The following is a 17,212-nucleotide window of genomic DNA, read 5'->3' on the forward strand; positions in this document are numbered from 1 at the left end:
GGCGCGGGGCGGCGCGCCTAACTCCCGCTCTGAGGTTTGACGAGGTGTCACGTGACCCACGCTAACCGCCATCTTTTCTTATCGTATAAACAGTACGACCGGGCGCAGCGCGAATTCTCGCCGTGGAATCGTGGATTTCCCAGTGTTTTTGAGTGATTCGCACGCGAAGACATGTCAGACGCCAAGACAGAAGCGAAGAGCGACAACAACGTCGAGGATGCGTCCAAGGTGAGCGGGCGGCAGGTACGCCAGAAACACCTTCGTCAAGCCGAGTTTTCATGCCGTGAGCGGCGTGTGTGCGGTGAGGCCCCCCGCTAATTCCCGAAGCCTCGAGGACGCTCGGTTGGCGTACGCGAACTCCCGGGGGGCCCCGGACGACAACACGGCGACGACGACGACGGCGAGGTGATGCCGCGCAGCCATGTACGACGCACGCACGCTCGCGACATTGCGACGCGGCTGCACCGCACCGCCGCACCGTACCGTACCGTGCCATGCCATGCCATGTCGTACCGCGCGCCTCCACGGCATGATCACCCGCTTGCTCGTCCGACGATATTCCGAAGCTGCGCCGTGTATCTACGCACGCACGTCTTCTCGTCGTCGGCAAAGATGGTGGATGTTTTTTATTTACGAGGGAGCTCAGGACCAGGCGGCGCGGGCGGGGAGAGAGGGTCACCGTCGCTACTGCTGCTGCTCCTCCTCCTCCTCCTCCTCTCCTCTACTCTACTCTCTTTCTCGCTCGCACGCCGTCTGGACGGCGCCGTGCGAAAAGGCGGGAAATCTCTGGCTACGCGGGCGTCACGACGGGAACGCGTCCGCGACGACGTGCCACGCGCCTCCGTTCGGCACCGACGCCATCGTTTACGACGGTAGCGGGACGCCATCGGCGACCCGGCGGCGGGAGGAGTCGTTGCGCGAGGCGTCGACGTCGGAGACGATACGGGCGAGCGCGCACAGCAAAATGGCGGGAAACTTGAACGGCGCAGCGGAACGACGGCGATGCTCGGCCGGCTACGGTTCAATGGTCCCCCGCACGATAATCTTATCGCGGACACGTCGTAATTATCGTGTCGCGCCTCGTCGTACCGTACGCTCGCTTCGTCTTCCTCGACTACTCTCGACTCACGAGTAATCTCGTGAGACGTCAGTGACGCGGCTGCGTAACAGACATATGTGCGAGACATGTAGATACGCACACTTACACATGCGTGTGTGTACGTGTGTGTCGCATGTGATATGCGTATGAGAGCGAGTGAGTAGGAACTACTCTCTCTCTTGGTTGTTCACAGGAGCAGTCGACGGAGGAGAAGCCGACTCCGATGAAAAATAAACGAAGCAGCAGCAAGAGGCTCTCCACTCTCGAGAGAACCGCTCAGGAGGGCGAGGCGATCCTAAAGGTGCGTCTGCAAGACAAATCCCGCATGTGTCATCGCTTATTCGGGCAGGGGAAACTTCTCGGCCAAGCTTTATCGCGAGTCTGAAAATCCACGAGGTCACGAGAAGTCAAGGTTCTCATCTCTCATCCCTTGTGCGCGACGGTTATTTCCCTCCGTTTTGGGCTCTGCGTCAACGCTTGTGCTTACGTGAGCGCAAGAGCGACAGTAGTGGGGATATTTGGAGGCTGGTAAAGAGGCCGGGGGCAAAGGGAGGTAGTGGCAGCGGTGGGGTGCGGGAAACCAATAGTTGCGTTGGCGCCAATTATGAATTACGTCTTGTGGTAATGTAATATCGAATATTGTGATACTGACAACATTGGAAAGTTTGAACAGCGTTAAACATACTTGTTATATAGTCCTACAATATCTTGTAGAATATTTGTACATTTTGTACATGTGTTTAGTGTGACAAGATTATAGTAATATTTATTAACAGGTAAGCATCCTTTGGTTACAAGAGAGAGATACAAAATAGCAAAAAGAAGTTATACCTTAACTTAATTAAAATTGAAATGAATAGCTAATATATAATTAATAGCTACAATAAATTCATCTATAAATTTATACATATAAGTAACGATAAGTAAATAAATAAAAGAAGAAAAGTACTACAAGAACACAGTGAAAAAGTAAATGTAGAAGATACTTCTTAGTTATTTGTGTATTTTTGAGGAAAATGGTATAAAACACTGTAGGTTTATTACATGTAACGCATTTTTACAGAACATGAATCAATCCGTTGGCGAAGTAGAAGGTAGGAGACGCACTCGTAGCTCTCTAAGAGGCCTAACTCCGACAACACCAGTGCCATCGCCACCCAAGAGGGAGAAGAGGGAGACGTCGACGAGAGGCGGCGGCGGCGGCGGTGGCGGTGGCGGCGGCGGCGGCGGCGGCGGCGGTGGTCGCGGACGCGGGCGCCCCAAGAGGCAAGAGAAAAACAATGAGAACAACACAGACGAGGAAACGTCCAACAACAAAAGCGAAAAACACATGGAGGAGGAGTCTACGAAGATGGAGGTGAACGAGGAGAAGGATGAGAAGGAAAGCAGCAAAGCGATAGAGAACGAAGACAAAAGTGCGGAGGCCGCGGACAGCAACAAAGATGATGATGAGAAAGTGTCCGAGGCCAACTCCAAGGACGAGAAGACGACGGAGGAATCGGAGGACGTGGCGGACGAGGCCAAGAGCACCGCCGTGAGCGAAGAGAAGAAGCAGGAGGAAGTAAAGGACAGCTCGGACTCGAGTCAAGATGCGATCGACACAGCAGCGGAAGCACCACCTTTACCATCATCGGAGTCCCAAAATCCCTCTAATGCCGTTACTACCGAGGAAAACAAGGAATAACCTCGTTTCGCCTGTTTGCTACTACTTTTATGTAAGTATGTCTCGATATGCTGCATCTTAAACTCGAGGTCGCAGGGTTTCTTTCGAAGTACAGTTTATTTCTTACATGGATTCTATTCTACCAAAGACTTGTTGCAAGGTTATCAATTCACGTATTGACTCTGGCACTGACATATTACGTTATGCACTTTCATCGTTTGGCTACAAATTCAAATCATGCGAAATCATACTTAATGAACAAGCGAACAGTATAGCTGTATTAACGTAAGATTTATTTTACTATAGGAGGTACCAACGGCGCACATGTTGGGGTTCACAAATCCAGTTCCCCCTCGTCTATTTTAACTAATTAACACCTTCTTGTCGATCGCTGCTTTAACCAGCGGCAATACCTTTTTCTTTTTTATGTTACTCTCAGACGGTGAATAGTTGTAAGGCGCTTTTACGACTTTCTTCGAAACGTCGTTAGAAACATTTGAAAGATGTATTAAACAGACTAAGCTGCATTGATGTGAATTATCGCTAATTTGCGATTACGATTCTTGGTCTCTTACTATAACAGGTATATTGAATTATGTTAGAAATGAAATTGTGTGAAGCTTTCCCTTGCAATATACGTCAGATTAGTTTTTATGTATATCGCAATCAATAGTATATATTTATCTGTGTTAATATAAGTGCACACAATTCACTCTATACATGTCCTAAATTTCCAGCCAAAATAGATGTCAATGCAGTTGGTCAAGATTTACCTCATGATACTCTTAACAGATAGTGAAAAAGAGTGTAGCATGAAAAAGAGCATTCTATATCTCTCACTTCTTGAGTCTTGACTCAATGCAAATACAATTAGAGAACAGGAACTTCAATTAATTTTCCTTACCTACGCTACGAGGTAAGATTATCTTATGTTACGTTATGCGCGAGATTATAATTCAGAAAAAAACAACCGTTAACACAGGTTATTAGTTTATGTAAGTATTAGTTGATTCGGATCGTCAATGCAACTTGGTGTTAAAATTAGACGTGTCTCTTGAAGGATTTCCAAACGCCTTTCGGATTTTTGCACTATTCGAATAATCATTATTTCTTCGTACTATATATTTTCTTTCAGTTCAAATGTCAAATTTTAATGATTCTCTTTTCTATCTGGGAAAAATTTGATATATTTTTGTTAAATGATATTCGTTATATCGCACGTATGTCATAATGCGCGTACGTGTTTTTAATTTCGACTTTATATCTTTCGAATTTTATTTTATGACGCTCGAATAGAACGATGCTTTCGTTTGCGCTGGTTAGTTAGCGATAAGCAACGCGAGGTGTAGAGCATACGTTGTTCATGTACAATGATAATATTATTGTAAAATATATTTAATATGGACTTACATAGAGAGAAAGTTATTTTCAAATCAGAGCTGACATCCGGGTCTTGTAGTAAAATACATACGTGATTCAGATCTGATGTGGAAATAGCTGAAGATTAATTCGTACATAGCAAATTACTGTAATACCTTTATCGTATATAAATAGTGACTGAATGAAGCGGAATATATGAGAATTATGGTGAACTGACACTTCTCTTTTTCATGGATTAAGCAGAAATAAAATTTCTGAGAAACGCGTCGCAGCGTTTATCTGTTCCCGTTTTCCTCCCTCGTATAAGTGTAATAACTAATTTTTACCAATTTCACTTACATCTCGTCGTTACTTTTGCCTGAAAAATGACTAACATTTTGTAGATTAAATCTTGTAATCCGAAAATACGACGATTGTGATAGAATGTATAAATTATATAGTATCGGATGGAAATTTCTCACTGTCACGCTGTGCTCGTGGTGATCCGTCTTTTCTGACTTCGTTTTACAAAATCTTTCAGCATCTGTATTTTTGTCATCGTGTACCCTGTTTTTTATTAGTCCAATATTAAATATGTTAATATTATTGTGTATCTGAACTTGTTGCGAGTGTACAGATTAGATTATATATGATTGACGCACCATATTTAGAGGACACACACACATACACATCCAACACACACATATACACTTGATGAGACACCGATATAATACTACGCGAGTTTGACACAGCAATGTTTTATTTGTGTAAATGTGTGCAATGAAGAGATTCTCGTGAGAATGCGGGCATTTAACTTGAACGCGGGGATCTTGCAATGAAAAAAATTAAGCATGTATGAACTACGCGAACTATGCGAGAACCTGGAAACAATTTCTTGATTTCTAAAAATACAAAAACAGAACAGGAAAAATGGATAAAATTCGCTCTATATCGATTCATAACACGAGAAAAAAAAAGATTATAGCTGACTAAAGTATTTCCTTGCAAGAGTTGTACTTTTAAATGAACATTTTATATCGAGACTCTGTACGTTCACGAAAGGATGATAGGATTTACCATTCCATTTTCCGTTTTCCTTTGCGTTATTATTATTATGTCAACAATATTCGAGTATTGTCCAGCTGAGATTTTCGATTGTAAATAGTGAAGATCAAGTGTAATATACGTGTACATAGTTTAACATTAAGCTTCGTGTATCACACTGGACCTTTTCTTGATTACCTTGCGAAATCTCAGTCTTTAGAGTGCCTCTAGTGTTATTAGCACTTCGTTGTATAATAATACCAGCGTAGAAATCCGCCGATCGAAATCAAAACGAGCCCTGTACTAGCGAGTTTACATAACTATAATGCTTCTAAGATGTAAACACGTAGAGAATATATTATATTGTACTTGGGGAGATTATTGTGCGGTTCGATATTAGAATTTCTATTGCAAATATATGCAGACCCTCGAGAATATTCAGTTTAACGATTGATCGTGTCGCGTAACACCCTTCTGAGCTACGACATAAATTTTTATTATTTACCAACCGAACGTTCCCGGTCGTGTCGGTTTAAATTAGAGATTCCGTTTCAGGACAGAGCCTGAGCATCTCATATGAATATACTCCGCAAATCGGAATAAATTTCCTTGTTACATGCAATGTTCGCGAAAACGTAATCCTGTTGCATATTGTACCGATCGATCATATATACATTTTACCGAATACACATTAATCTCTGTCTGTATTGAGATGTCTAACTCATAAAGATCCCTTTTATATTACCAGCCTGCAGTAGCCCCGAGTGTCTCTCATGTTACTTTACTTAAACTGTACAACTAAAATGACGATACTATGCAAGAAATGTACAAGTCAAATTTGTGAATAACATTTGTACGAACAGAATATGCGCTGTGGTTTTCCAAGCTTTAACGTAAGCAAGAACATGTGATGACCAATGTTGTTATCGTGTGTTACCTCAGATCGTGCGGCTCTACCGTTAAGTGCATATTAAACTCTTGCCATAAATAGCAAATTGAAGTTGATCGAAACTTAAGCAAATCTCTGCCTCCTGTCGTAGACATCACGCGCGCAGAATCAAGGGAGGATACAGAGCGTTGTTTAAATCGGGCATAACTTTAATTACGTTTATGGGAAAGGACTATAGAAAAGTAAGAGCGAGAGAATGGAATCGACGTGCATCTAAGAGTTCGTAATGCAAAGCATTTGAAATTTTAATGTGTGCGAGGTGTATATCAGGAAACATAAGGTTGGCTGGTAAGTTTCAGTGTCCCGTTTAGTCTTAAGCATTAAGTCTACAATATATAGATTTTAGCAGAGTAATTATATAAGATGAAGTGAGTACGCGATAGGCGCGCATTTTTAACGAGCACTATGGACGGTTAACGAAGGCTACACTTTAGTTTCGTCTTATATTAGAAATAGGATAAGAGTATAAAAAAAAGATAAGATAAAATGGTGAATTTACCATTGTAACGGCTGGTCAGTTTTGTACAATTCAGCCTTTGGTTTGGACAAAAAATTTCTTAAGCGATCATACGACAAAGTCCTCTTTCATTATACATATATGCGAGACTATCGTCTCTATCCTAGAATGTAAATGTATCATAAAAGAGCGTATATATATATATATATATACATATATATCTATTCCTTCCTTTACTACACAATCTCCATTATGATACAGTACGCGTGGACGCGAGCACCACGGCGATGATCATTCTGGATTGACTTTTGTAAGAAAAATCACATCGTTTAATAAAACTTAGAAAATTCGTGGCATGTTTCCTTCTGCAAAGTGCAAGTTTTTGAACGCACGGCAACGGATGCGCTGCGTGATACTCTTATAATATTCCTAGAAATATCAGATATCGCTGTTGACACGCGTATAACGAAGTCACACGGTTTATCCGTCAACGATCGCACCGTTCTAAGTGCACCTGACGAATTCCTAGAAAAACTCAATCATTTAAAGTTATCAAGATAAGGTCCACTTGGTGTTTTGAGAGTTTCACTTATTTAGTAAGGTAACTTGTTACCCCTTTTTGGAGATTTAAAGAAAAAAATATATATAAATATTGCAAGATACACCTTGTGTGAAATTAAACCGAAATATACATACCATTAACAAGTAAAACAAAGCTAGCAGTCGGTTTGCATAATTTATTTGGCAAAAGTTTTAACAAAAGTTGTATATAGATATAAAGATACTATTAATATATAAGTTTAATATAATGTTACGGATTACAAGATCTTAGTTTATGGTCAATTCTTAGATAATCTAAAAAATTAACTTTCAATGATCACTTTTAAATGATCACACACAACTATAAGAATAATGACAACGTGTAATACTATTGTAATACATGGAACCTGCCACTATGTATTACTATATGTTCTAGCTACATCATTTGTGCTTACAACGTTAAAGCCAGAGGGCATTTGTCATTTTTAACCAAATTTGAAAAAAAAAGAATTTATACTGACATTAAAATTTTTTGAATATTCAAAAACGGTACGTTATGTTGTGTAATCTTAAATATTTATCTATTTATAAACGGCATGTTTTAAATTTGTTATGTAATTTAATACGCAATTTACATAGATGCAACTGACTGCATCATAAACTATTATTTATTATTTTCTATACTGTATTGTGTATGAGGAATATTGAAACATGTTGAATTCAATACGGCATCTATAAGAATGGAACTGTGATTGCATTTTGAACCGATTATTATTTTATATATTCTATAGAGGTAGAAAGCTGCGACAAAAAGTCGCAAAAACTTATCAGCTCGCGTATATCGAAATATAGTAAATCACACGTTCTGCGATTAATTATACTTCGCAGCCTGTCATTTAAGTACCTTACTTAACCAGTCTTTTATAGTCGATGTCAATCTAATATGGTCACTTTCAGTCTTTAAGATATAATTATACTGGTAAACGCCGTGAAAAGTGTGCGTATTACGGATTTCTTAATCATTACCAGTTATTAGTCTTTAGAATTTTAATTTGAATGATGGTTTGTATGCTTATTAGGAGTTATGCAATGATCACAGGCGCAGGTACATATTACACATGATGTGCAGTTGACGTCATTATAGATATAAATAATCTGTAAGTACCTATTCAGTACAAGCACTGAGATACTTGCAAGATAACCATCAGTCTACATTCTTTAGAATCTTTATAAAATGACCTAAATATGCTAAGCTGAGCCGCCAGCAGTCTGGCTGTTGCAAGGCTGTTCACAGGTAATTACAGGTGGAGCCGCATATTGTACGTAATGCGGGGGTGGTGGTCCTATCATGGAATACCACTGTTCTTGCATGTTTGTTGGAGGTAGTGATGGTGGTAGTGGCGGTAGTGGTGGTGGTAGTGGCGGTGGTGGTGGTGGTGGTGGCAGCAGCTGCTGCTGCTGCTGCTGTTGCTGCTGTTGTATAACAGCAGGGAACTGCATTTGCGGTGGCGCCGGTGGGTACATTATTGATGGACACATCGTTGGCGGATAACTTGGCGCGTAAGCCTCGGTATGTTGCGGAAAGAGATGCGGTGGATAAGGCGGCGGTGGAACTGCTGGCGCGTTTTCGGGCGCGTCGTGATACGCTGCTGTTGTGCCCGGTGGGAAACACGCAATAGGAACAAGCGCGCTGTTTATGTAGTACGGGTTGCAGCAAATTTCCGCGGCGGCTGCGTCGTTCGGATAAAATATCATGTTGGGTGGCGGTACGTAAGGCGCGCACCCGTTCACCGAATTGACTGCTGCTTGCTGCTGCTGTTGCTGCACCATTGGATCCAAATGTTGCGGTTGCTGCTGTATATGAGTGATGATCTTCGCGTCGTGGGGGGAAGCAGCCGGGATAACTGCACCGCAGTGATTCCAGTATTGCGTGTACGCCAGTGCATTTCGATTGTTCTGTTGGTAACGGACCTTGCTGCCTGCGAACAGAAATTATTCTGGAGACGAATATATCATATTCGAAACTGTCGCAATTTCTATACAACAAAGCTAGGGCGTACATTCTTCTTTGAAAGAAACATATAAAACTATGCTGAATCATTACCTTTACCACCTTTATTAACCGTGCCATTGTATTTCTTATCTGAAACCTGATACGAAAAGTCTTTGACACCTAGATTCCTCGATGTTCCCTGTTTCGGATGCTTCGTGTTTGGCACACCGTTTATGTAAGGAGTCGGGGCTTTGTAGACTATCGGCTCGGCACTACAGCTATCTTTGCCATCAACGTTGCATCCTGCTGTTTCGTTACAAGTTAACGAGCAATTCTGCACGCCATTAACAAGACGCGCCACTTCCTCTCGCATATACGGGGCATCTGTTAAAAAAGAAGACAAGATTTATTGTAATGTCGTAAAGCAGTTTATGCAATTTACACTTTCATTGATACATTACTATTCATGCCAGCGTTCGATGTTCCCTCTAATGGTAGTGCATCATGGTGTCCCGGTCCGAATGCCATAGGTCCGTAATTCCAAGCTTGATTTACACGTAAGTACTGCAAAAAGTTGGACGTTTTAACTTTATATCCATTTTCAATATTTGACAATACAGCATGGTACTTTTTCGTCTATCATATATGCAGGACGTAATAAATAAAATTGACAAATTTCGAGGATGTATAGAGGATTTTAACACAAACATATATGCAGTTATATATATGTTAACAGAAAAAAATACATGTCTATACACATACCTCCACACCCGAGTTACACATAAATCTTGGTGGAATAAAATCTAAAAAGAAATATAAAAAAATAATGTTATTCAAAATAAATACGGTTTTTAACACGATTGTGTAATTATATGTGCGATGACCAAGGCTCGAAAAAGCTGTCATCTCTACCACAGCGTGATAAGTTCAATTATAAATCTGAAAGAACTTGGTACTCGTCGTCTGAGAATTAATGTAACGTAACTTACGGTCGGCTTGATCGAAATCACCAAAATTTCGTGGTAAAAACGGAATAACTGGATATGAACTGCCGTCAGCGAAGACGTAGAAAAGTTCCGGATCCACTATATTTATTTGCGGATTAACTACAACATCACATAGAGTGATGTAAATTTCAATTTGAATCGAATTTTACACGCATTTTATTGTATTCATTAACACGTATGCTTTTAATGCATTTAGGAAGCAGAGCAAAGTCTATGCTAAGAAATTCTTTTATAAAACTTGTAATAAGATTCTTTTTTGTCATTTGAAATTAATAGTTTATAAATATCGTCTTCATATATTTTCCAATAGATGTAAAAAAAATATATAGTTTAATAAAAATATATTGCTTATTTCTGAATACTTACTGTTAGAAAGGCAATAATTTTCGTCTATCATCTTCGTTTTAGAATACGAATTCTGATGACTGTTATGATTATTATGAGACCTTCCAGATCTCACAGGCTTGGTTACGAAACTATTATCAACATTATGTTTCGTAAATGATTGTATACTATTAGTTTTCTTACGGTCTTCGATTATCTCTTGTACTACGTTATTTGTCTTTAAGGATTGTGGATCGTGAATAGCCGCCGTAGGTGGATTGTTAACTGCTTCCTACGAATAAAAAAATAAAAACGCAACAAAGTGTATCAGTGTTTTCTGATATTTGAAGACAATACAAAAGCATTCTTACATTTGTCGTATGATTAACACAGTCCTTCTTAACATGATTCTCTGAGGTTTGGTCATGATTTACTTTACTGTAAATTTTATCATAAAATATAACATAAGAAATAATTTGTCCTATTATTAATTGATTTGTATCCAAATAATTTTAATAAAAGTTATAACATAAATTAAATATTATGACCAAGATACATACGAAGATACAGAAGATTCATCATTGCGTTCATCAGCTTTACAGTCGGCTTTGTTAGCACCCTTGATATTAATGGTATCAACGTCATTTCTATTTATATTATTTGTTATGGGATTTGTTACATTTATAGTATCCTTTTTCTTTCGTGAGGTTGAATTATACGTCTTCTTCCATCGCCGACCTATCAAAAAATACAATATAAAAATGAATATTAATTAAACGTACAACAAAAAAGATTATAATTACGTAATTTAACAAAACTACCTGTATCTGTAGGTATATTTTTTTTATTATGTGACGTTGAATTTTGTTTATTTTTTTTTGCGAGGGGAAACGGTTTCAGAGCAGCATACGGGACAAGACGCATCTCTCCTAATTCTTCGATAAAAACGAGAGCTGGCTCTTCATTGGAACCCAATCCTTGTATATATCCAAAATAAAAGGACTTATCTTGTTTTGACTTTTGCTGCACACTTTTGGCGTTACTTCCACTAGTACTGGGCTGCGACGGATTATTACTTTTAGTTTGATCGGTCAAATAGCTCAAGTTAATCAAACACTTGCCACCGACTTGAAGTTCATTGCTATTATGCTTGTTCCATCCTCCATATTTTACCTCTATGTACAAATAATTTTATTTTTAAATATTTCGCTCTTATCTCAAAATATAAAAGTAAGTTTCATGTTGTATAACAAGAAAAATTATGTAGTATAGACCATTTAAAACATATCATCTAAATAACTCTTTTATGCTCAAAAATATTGAGAAATAATTTAAATAAAATTATAATATTAACTTCTTAGGCGGCCTGTTCTGTACGTATACCTCGTTTTATTTCATGCCACGTGTCGAAATCTGTATTGCGATAAATATCAGGACTAAGTGCTTTTGCAACCTTGTAAGGGATAGGTGGTATACCTCTGGAGTCGTATTGCACTTCGTCCGCGTTGATACGACTACTTTCGACTCTACTGTATAAATCTGCAGTCAATTGTCTACGGAAATGTACTTTCTTAAGATCTATTTACATTTGAGGATCTGCATTCCAATTGCAGTAGTGATGTATGCCACTTGACTTGATTAGAAGTAACTTACTCTCTAAATTCAAGATTTCCCTTCTGAAAGAATCTATCATGTCTAAATGTATCGTTTCGATCGATATTTAACATTTTATCTGCTGTATGCGTTATACCAGTCATATTAAAAACGCTCTCGTATAGAGTTCCATAAACGAGAGCTGAAAACAAGAAAATTGCAATTAAACATCTCGAAGTCTCTTCTGTCGTAATAATAGAAAATAATTAAAAGAATAAATCATATCGGTGTACATTGACAGTAAGCAGCCTTTTTAACATATAATAACGATAGAACAGTCTCATATTGTTTTGGTGGCGTGTAACAAAGTAACAAATTCTGATCGAATCCACTGTTAGTAACGTTCTCGACCGTTTGTTTTTGTCCATTAAATATGATCACGTCTCTTTTATAAAGCAGGGATATGGCACGAATTTCATTCATGCCTCCCCATTCGGTGAAACATGCCATTTGATCCAAATAATGTTCATATGAAACATTTATTGACTATAAACAAAGAGAATAAAAAGAATGAATAAAGAAAAACAAGCAGAAAGAGAAAAATGTCAATTTGTTTAATAATGCAAATAATATATTACATGCAAATAAACAAAACCTTACCTCCTCGAACAGATGCTTCTTTTCCTTCATAAACGTTACGCATTCACTTCTGACTTTTATATGATAATATTGCGTATGATATATCTGTTCACTAACTGCCCGAAATAGGCAAGTTGGATCTTTGGGAGTATCCTTTCTGTAATAACCCTTTTCCTCCAACCAAACATCTACTCCAGTATGCTCTTGCACCCGTTTTGACATTCTTCTGGTATCCAGATGATACCTATTGACTGACATCTGGCTATTGCTGTGTTCTATCAAATCAAAACTGTTGGGGAAAGTTGTTAAATGAAAAGAATATTGTAGGTGTTAATGATATGCATGAAATATACATTTAAAAAAAAAAAAAAAAAAAAAATATATATATATATATATATATATATAAAATACAAGGATTATAGGAATTAAAAATGTATATAAAGTATAAGGATTAAAGGAAGTAAAAAGAGTAGCATAAAGAACCTATACTCATAGAAGCATCTGTTAAAATCAACTCAAACAATATAATGTCTAAAATCGGAACCTAAGATGTCTTAAAGATCATTTTTAAGATGTCTTTCAGACGATTTACATATAAATGTCTTTAAAGCATCTTAAAGATTATCTTTAAGACATCTTATGTCCCGATTTTAGACAATATATTGTCTGGGAACATTGCAATATTGTCAAACATTCAGATTTAAATTATAATTAGGAAAGTTAACAATTAAAAATATTGATTGTTGCTTCAACTTAAATCTAAAGAGATATAATCTGCAAAATATGAAAAATAAAATAATCCTCTAGACTAACATTGCGTATAATATAAAAATAATTATATTGAACAAAATAAAGAATTTGTTTTTAAGTTTTGTGTCTTTTCTCAATTGTCCAAACTTGTTAAATGTTATATTACTTAAAATTTATGTTCCAAATCCATCATTAATTAATAAATTCTTATAACTTCGTCAACCATCAAGTACTTGTCAATCTATGCTCACTTAATATTGATCTAAACAAAATCGAATAATCACTCAATGAGCAGAAATCTGTAATTAATTATATTCTCAATCAAAGATTGTCATTGATTTACAGCTATAAATATCAATCTCAAAAATAATTTGTGCGATAATAATGTGAACTATCTTATTGTACTGTAATTGGTGCAAATTAATTTTAGATTTTCAATGTGTAAGTTACATTGTTGGTATACACTATTTTAGCAAAAAATTGATTGTGAGATGAGTAAAGAACCAGGTGTAAACAAAAGACGATAAATCGCTCACGGATCAATCGTCAATATAGTGTTTCACTTCTCACGGTTTCGAAAGTTTTCGTACACATCTCAAATTCCCCTTCTAATAAAGACGTAATCTTGTTGAGAAATTTCAGGATCGAAGAAATCTTTTTCAAGAAATTTAAGGCTGACAAAACCGAAACGTGAAAATCGAAGCTGTAAATGCATTTATATGCAATCCGAGACTGATCTCTCAAAGAATCAAAGTAACATAGTAACAAAGAAAACTCATACGAAAAAATCTTTTACCTCTCACCCTCGGCCATTGTTAACGCAAAACAATGTCACCATCCTCTCACGACCTGTACGATGTAAAATGTACTCACCTCACACGTTATTGGATGTATAACCGGGTATATGATGATCGATATCGATATTTAATCAACATCGATATAATCAATATCGATCATACTTTCGCGATTTCGCGCACGCAGGTGCGTAGAGGCCCGTAGAGTGCGCCATTGGCTACGTTCAGCAGAGAAAGCTGCTTTGCAACTGTTGTAAAATTCGTGAATCTAATTGGAGCATGCTCTTAATTTTGGTTGAATCCAAGAGCATGTACCAATCAGGTTCACGAATTTTACAACAATTGCAAAGCAGCTTTCTCTGCTGAACGCAGTCATTAGTGTTACCGTCAATAACATAATACACAGCTGGATTTTATATTTAATACAGTCTTAAGTTCCCCTTCAGAATGAAATGCTCCAATAAAACGATCGGAATCCAAAGAAATGTTCATTATCTGAATATGAACTTAAGCCAGCTTAAATATAAGATCCGACCATAAATATTGGCCATAGATCAAGCATTGGTATATTTTTCTATAGCAGGGGGGAAGTCAGAAGATGGCAGTTAATGCTGGGATACTATTCCGTATACTTACCGTATGCTTACCGACAACTGTTGGGTCGGTAGACGTCGTTGCATAGCTTTTTTATACCATAGAAAAGCTGCGCAACGACGTCTACTGATCCGATAGTTGTCGGTAAGCGTGTACGGAATAGTATCCCAGCTGGGATTCCGTAACTCGTTATTGGAGTTAACGCCCTTATAGAAATATCATACTAAGAATCATTGATAATTACTTATTTTCAGTATTAAAAATACTGGATAATAAGTATTTATCAATGATTCTTAATATGGTATTTCTATAAGGGCGACAGTTTCGTTATCGTTGCGCAGCTTTTGTATATCGTAGAAAAACTGCGCAACGATAACGAAACCGTCGTTAACTCCAATAACGAGTTACAGAATAGGGCTACAGGGGTATAAAACCCAGCTGTGTATTACGTTATTGATGGTAGCGCTAATGGCACACTCTAGTACGGGCCTGTCGTGCACGGAATCGCGAAAGTATGATCGATATCGATCATCATATACCCGATTATTATTATACATCCAACAGCCACCTATTGAGAGAGTATTAGAGTGCCTCCCCATGCGGCGTAACTTGCGTAAGCGTAACCTGCGTAATATAGTAATTTACTAGAAGTTACGCCATTTTGCAAGTCGACATTCAATACCTAATTCCCGTGGCGCGTATTTTGTTAAATTCGCGTAAAGCGTAACCAATAACTTCCTAAAGCTGACCAATAAAAGGTTTTCTATTGTACAATACAACAAAAATACTAAGTTGATTTTCGATCGGTTGTTATTATTTAAGCGTATTGTTAAATACGCCTGAATACACGCCATGGGGATAAGATAATTTACATGTAAGAATGTGTGAAAGCGTAATGTGTGTAGCTGTACGATAAGGTTAAGATATTGGGAGTACAAATTAATTCGGTCCGTTTTTTTGTGGTCAAAAATGCATTTATTTATTTCAGAACAAAATGAATGAACAGATTAATCAAAATATTGTCCATTGCTGGTTACTACTTTTTCCCACCTCTCAGGCAATTTTCGAATTCCATCTCGAAAAAATGTCTCGTCTTTTGAGGCGATCCAAGTTAGGAGCCAATTTTCGATTTCTGCGAAAGAAGTGAACCGATGACCTGCCAAATCGTGCTGCATCCGTCGGAACAACCAGTAATCAGAAAGAGTAATGTCCGGCGAATACGGCGGGTGCGGTAAAATATCCCACTTGAGCGTTTCCAAATAATTTTTTACGACTTTTGCAACATGAGGCCGAGCGTTATCATACAGAAGAATAACTTTGTCATGTCTTTGCTCGTATTCCGGCCGTTTTTCTCGTAATGCACGGCTCAAACGAATCAATTGTTGCGTAACTCCCAATGATTCTGCAAGCTCCTCTTGCGTTTGACTCGGATCTTCATCGAGTAATGCCTCCAATTCTTTGTCTTTGAATTTTTTTGGATGTCCAAAGCGAGGCTTGTCTTCAACGCTGAAATCACTATTCTTGAAACGTCGAAACCATTCCCTATGTGATTTATCAGTTGGAGCATTGTCACCATAAACTTCTACAAGCATTCGATGCGCTTCAGCTGCACTTTTCTTCCAATTAAAGCAGAAAACTAAAACATCCCGCAAATGCTGCTTAATTAACACAAAATTTGACATATTTAACACAGTAAAAAACAGGGGTTTTGTATGAAACTCAAAATGATATAAACTGAATATTATTGATAGATGTCTAACCTCTCTGAAACCACCGAAATCAACTATCACTATGAAACATTCATAACAGCCAGAACCATCTTTTGAAAACGGACCAAACTAATTTGTACTCCCAATAGTAGTTAATAACAACGTTGCCTATTGAGAAGTGTGAAGGTAGGGAAAATAATTTATTACTTTTATATACTTAATCCCTTTACTTTAAGAAAAACTGAATTTTTTATTTTTTAACTCTTTATTAGACTGTGTAAAGTATATGTGACTCATTTTCCAACAGTTCGTAAAGGAGTGACATGCAGATTGATACACAAATGATTGGAAAATGTAATATACTCATGTTTCTGCGTTTTTAAAAAAGCGATACCAAAAATAAAAACAATTTATAAAACATTAATAAAATAGATATAATAGATATGTTATGCTTATGGTAGAGGGCGCGTCTACATGTAGGTACGTCTACATGTGCGGCAGATCTACAAAATGAGATCAGGGTATCTATTATGGACTTCTTTGGAATCAATTCCGATCGGAATAATTCCGTTTCCCCTAGAAAAGACAATGGGCGCATTCAGTAGAAAAAGCGCTTAGTGAGCAATCAACGATTATTGGTTCTTGCTATTAGATCCCTAAATCTAGATCAATTACATTTGCTGCATTCAGTAGACTCA

General features: G+C 37.9%; 2 protein-coding genes across 3 annotated transcripts; one reads left to right on the top strand and one right to left on the bottom strand.

The window, feature by feature from the left end:
- The first annotated feature begins 50 nt into the window (after positions 1-50).
- Positions 51-6,920, top strand: LOC116848545 (protein no-on-transient A-like). 2 transcript variants are annotated; one of them, XM_032824738.1, is made up of 4 exons: positions 51-243; positions 1,293-1,400; positions 2,163-2,814; positions 3,069-6,920. In XM_032824738.1, the coding sequence occupies exons 1-3, from the start codon at positions 172-174 to the stop codon at positions 2,781-2,783; spliced, it is 801 nt and encodes a 266-aa protein (XP_032680629.1). In that variant the 5' UTR covers positions 51-171; the 3' UTR covers positions 2,784-2,814; positions 3,069-6,920. The 2 variants fall into 2 exon arrangements, with proteins under 2 accessions (XP_032680629.1, XP_032680630.1); XM_032824739.1 differs by having other exon boundaries at positions 52-228.
- Positions 6,921-7,294: 374 nt separating this feature from the next.
- Positions 7,295-14,296, bottom strand: LOC116848537. Its single transcript, XM_032824724.1, has 14 exons — positions 14,214-14,296; positions 12,689-12,956; positions 12,322-12,574; positions 12,089-12,230; positions 11,819-11,988; positions 11,257-11,610; positions 10,996-11,173; positions 10,807-10,873; positions 10,478-10,727; positions 10,094-10,210; positions 9,867-9,907; positions 9,566-9,668; positions 9,216-9,488; positions 7,295-9,090 (listed from the first exon to the last, which is right to left on the bottom strand). The coding sequence occupies exons 1-14, from the start codon at positions 14,228-14,230 to the stop codon at positions 8,360-8,362; spliced, it is 2,964 nt and encodes a 987-aa protein (XP_032680615.1). The 5' UTR covers positions 14,231-14,296; the 3' UTR covers positions 7,295-8,359.
- Between the last annotated feature and the right edge of the window lie 2,916 nt (positions 14,297-17,212).

This window comes from Odontomachus brunneus, unplaced genomic scaffold (genome assembly GCF_010583005.1).
Source record: "Odontomachus brunneus isolate Ranch 3 - 2012 unplaced genomic scaffold, Obru_v1 Obru_scaffold_096, whole genome shotgun sequence".
Taxonomy (NCBI): Eukaryota; Metazoa; Arthropoda; class Insecta; order Hymenoptera; family Formicidae; genus Odontomachus; species Odontomachus brunneus.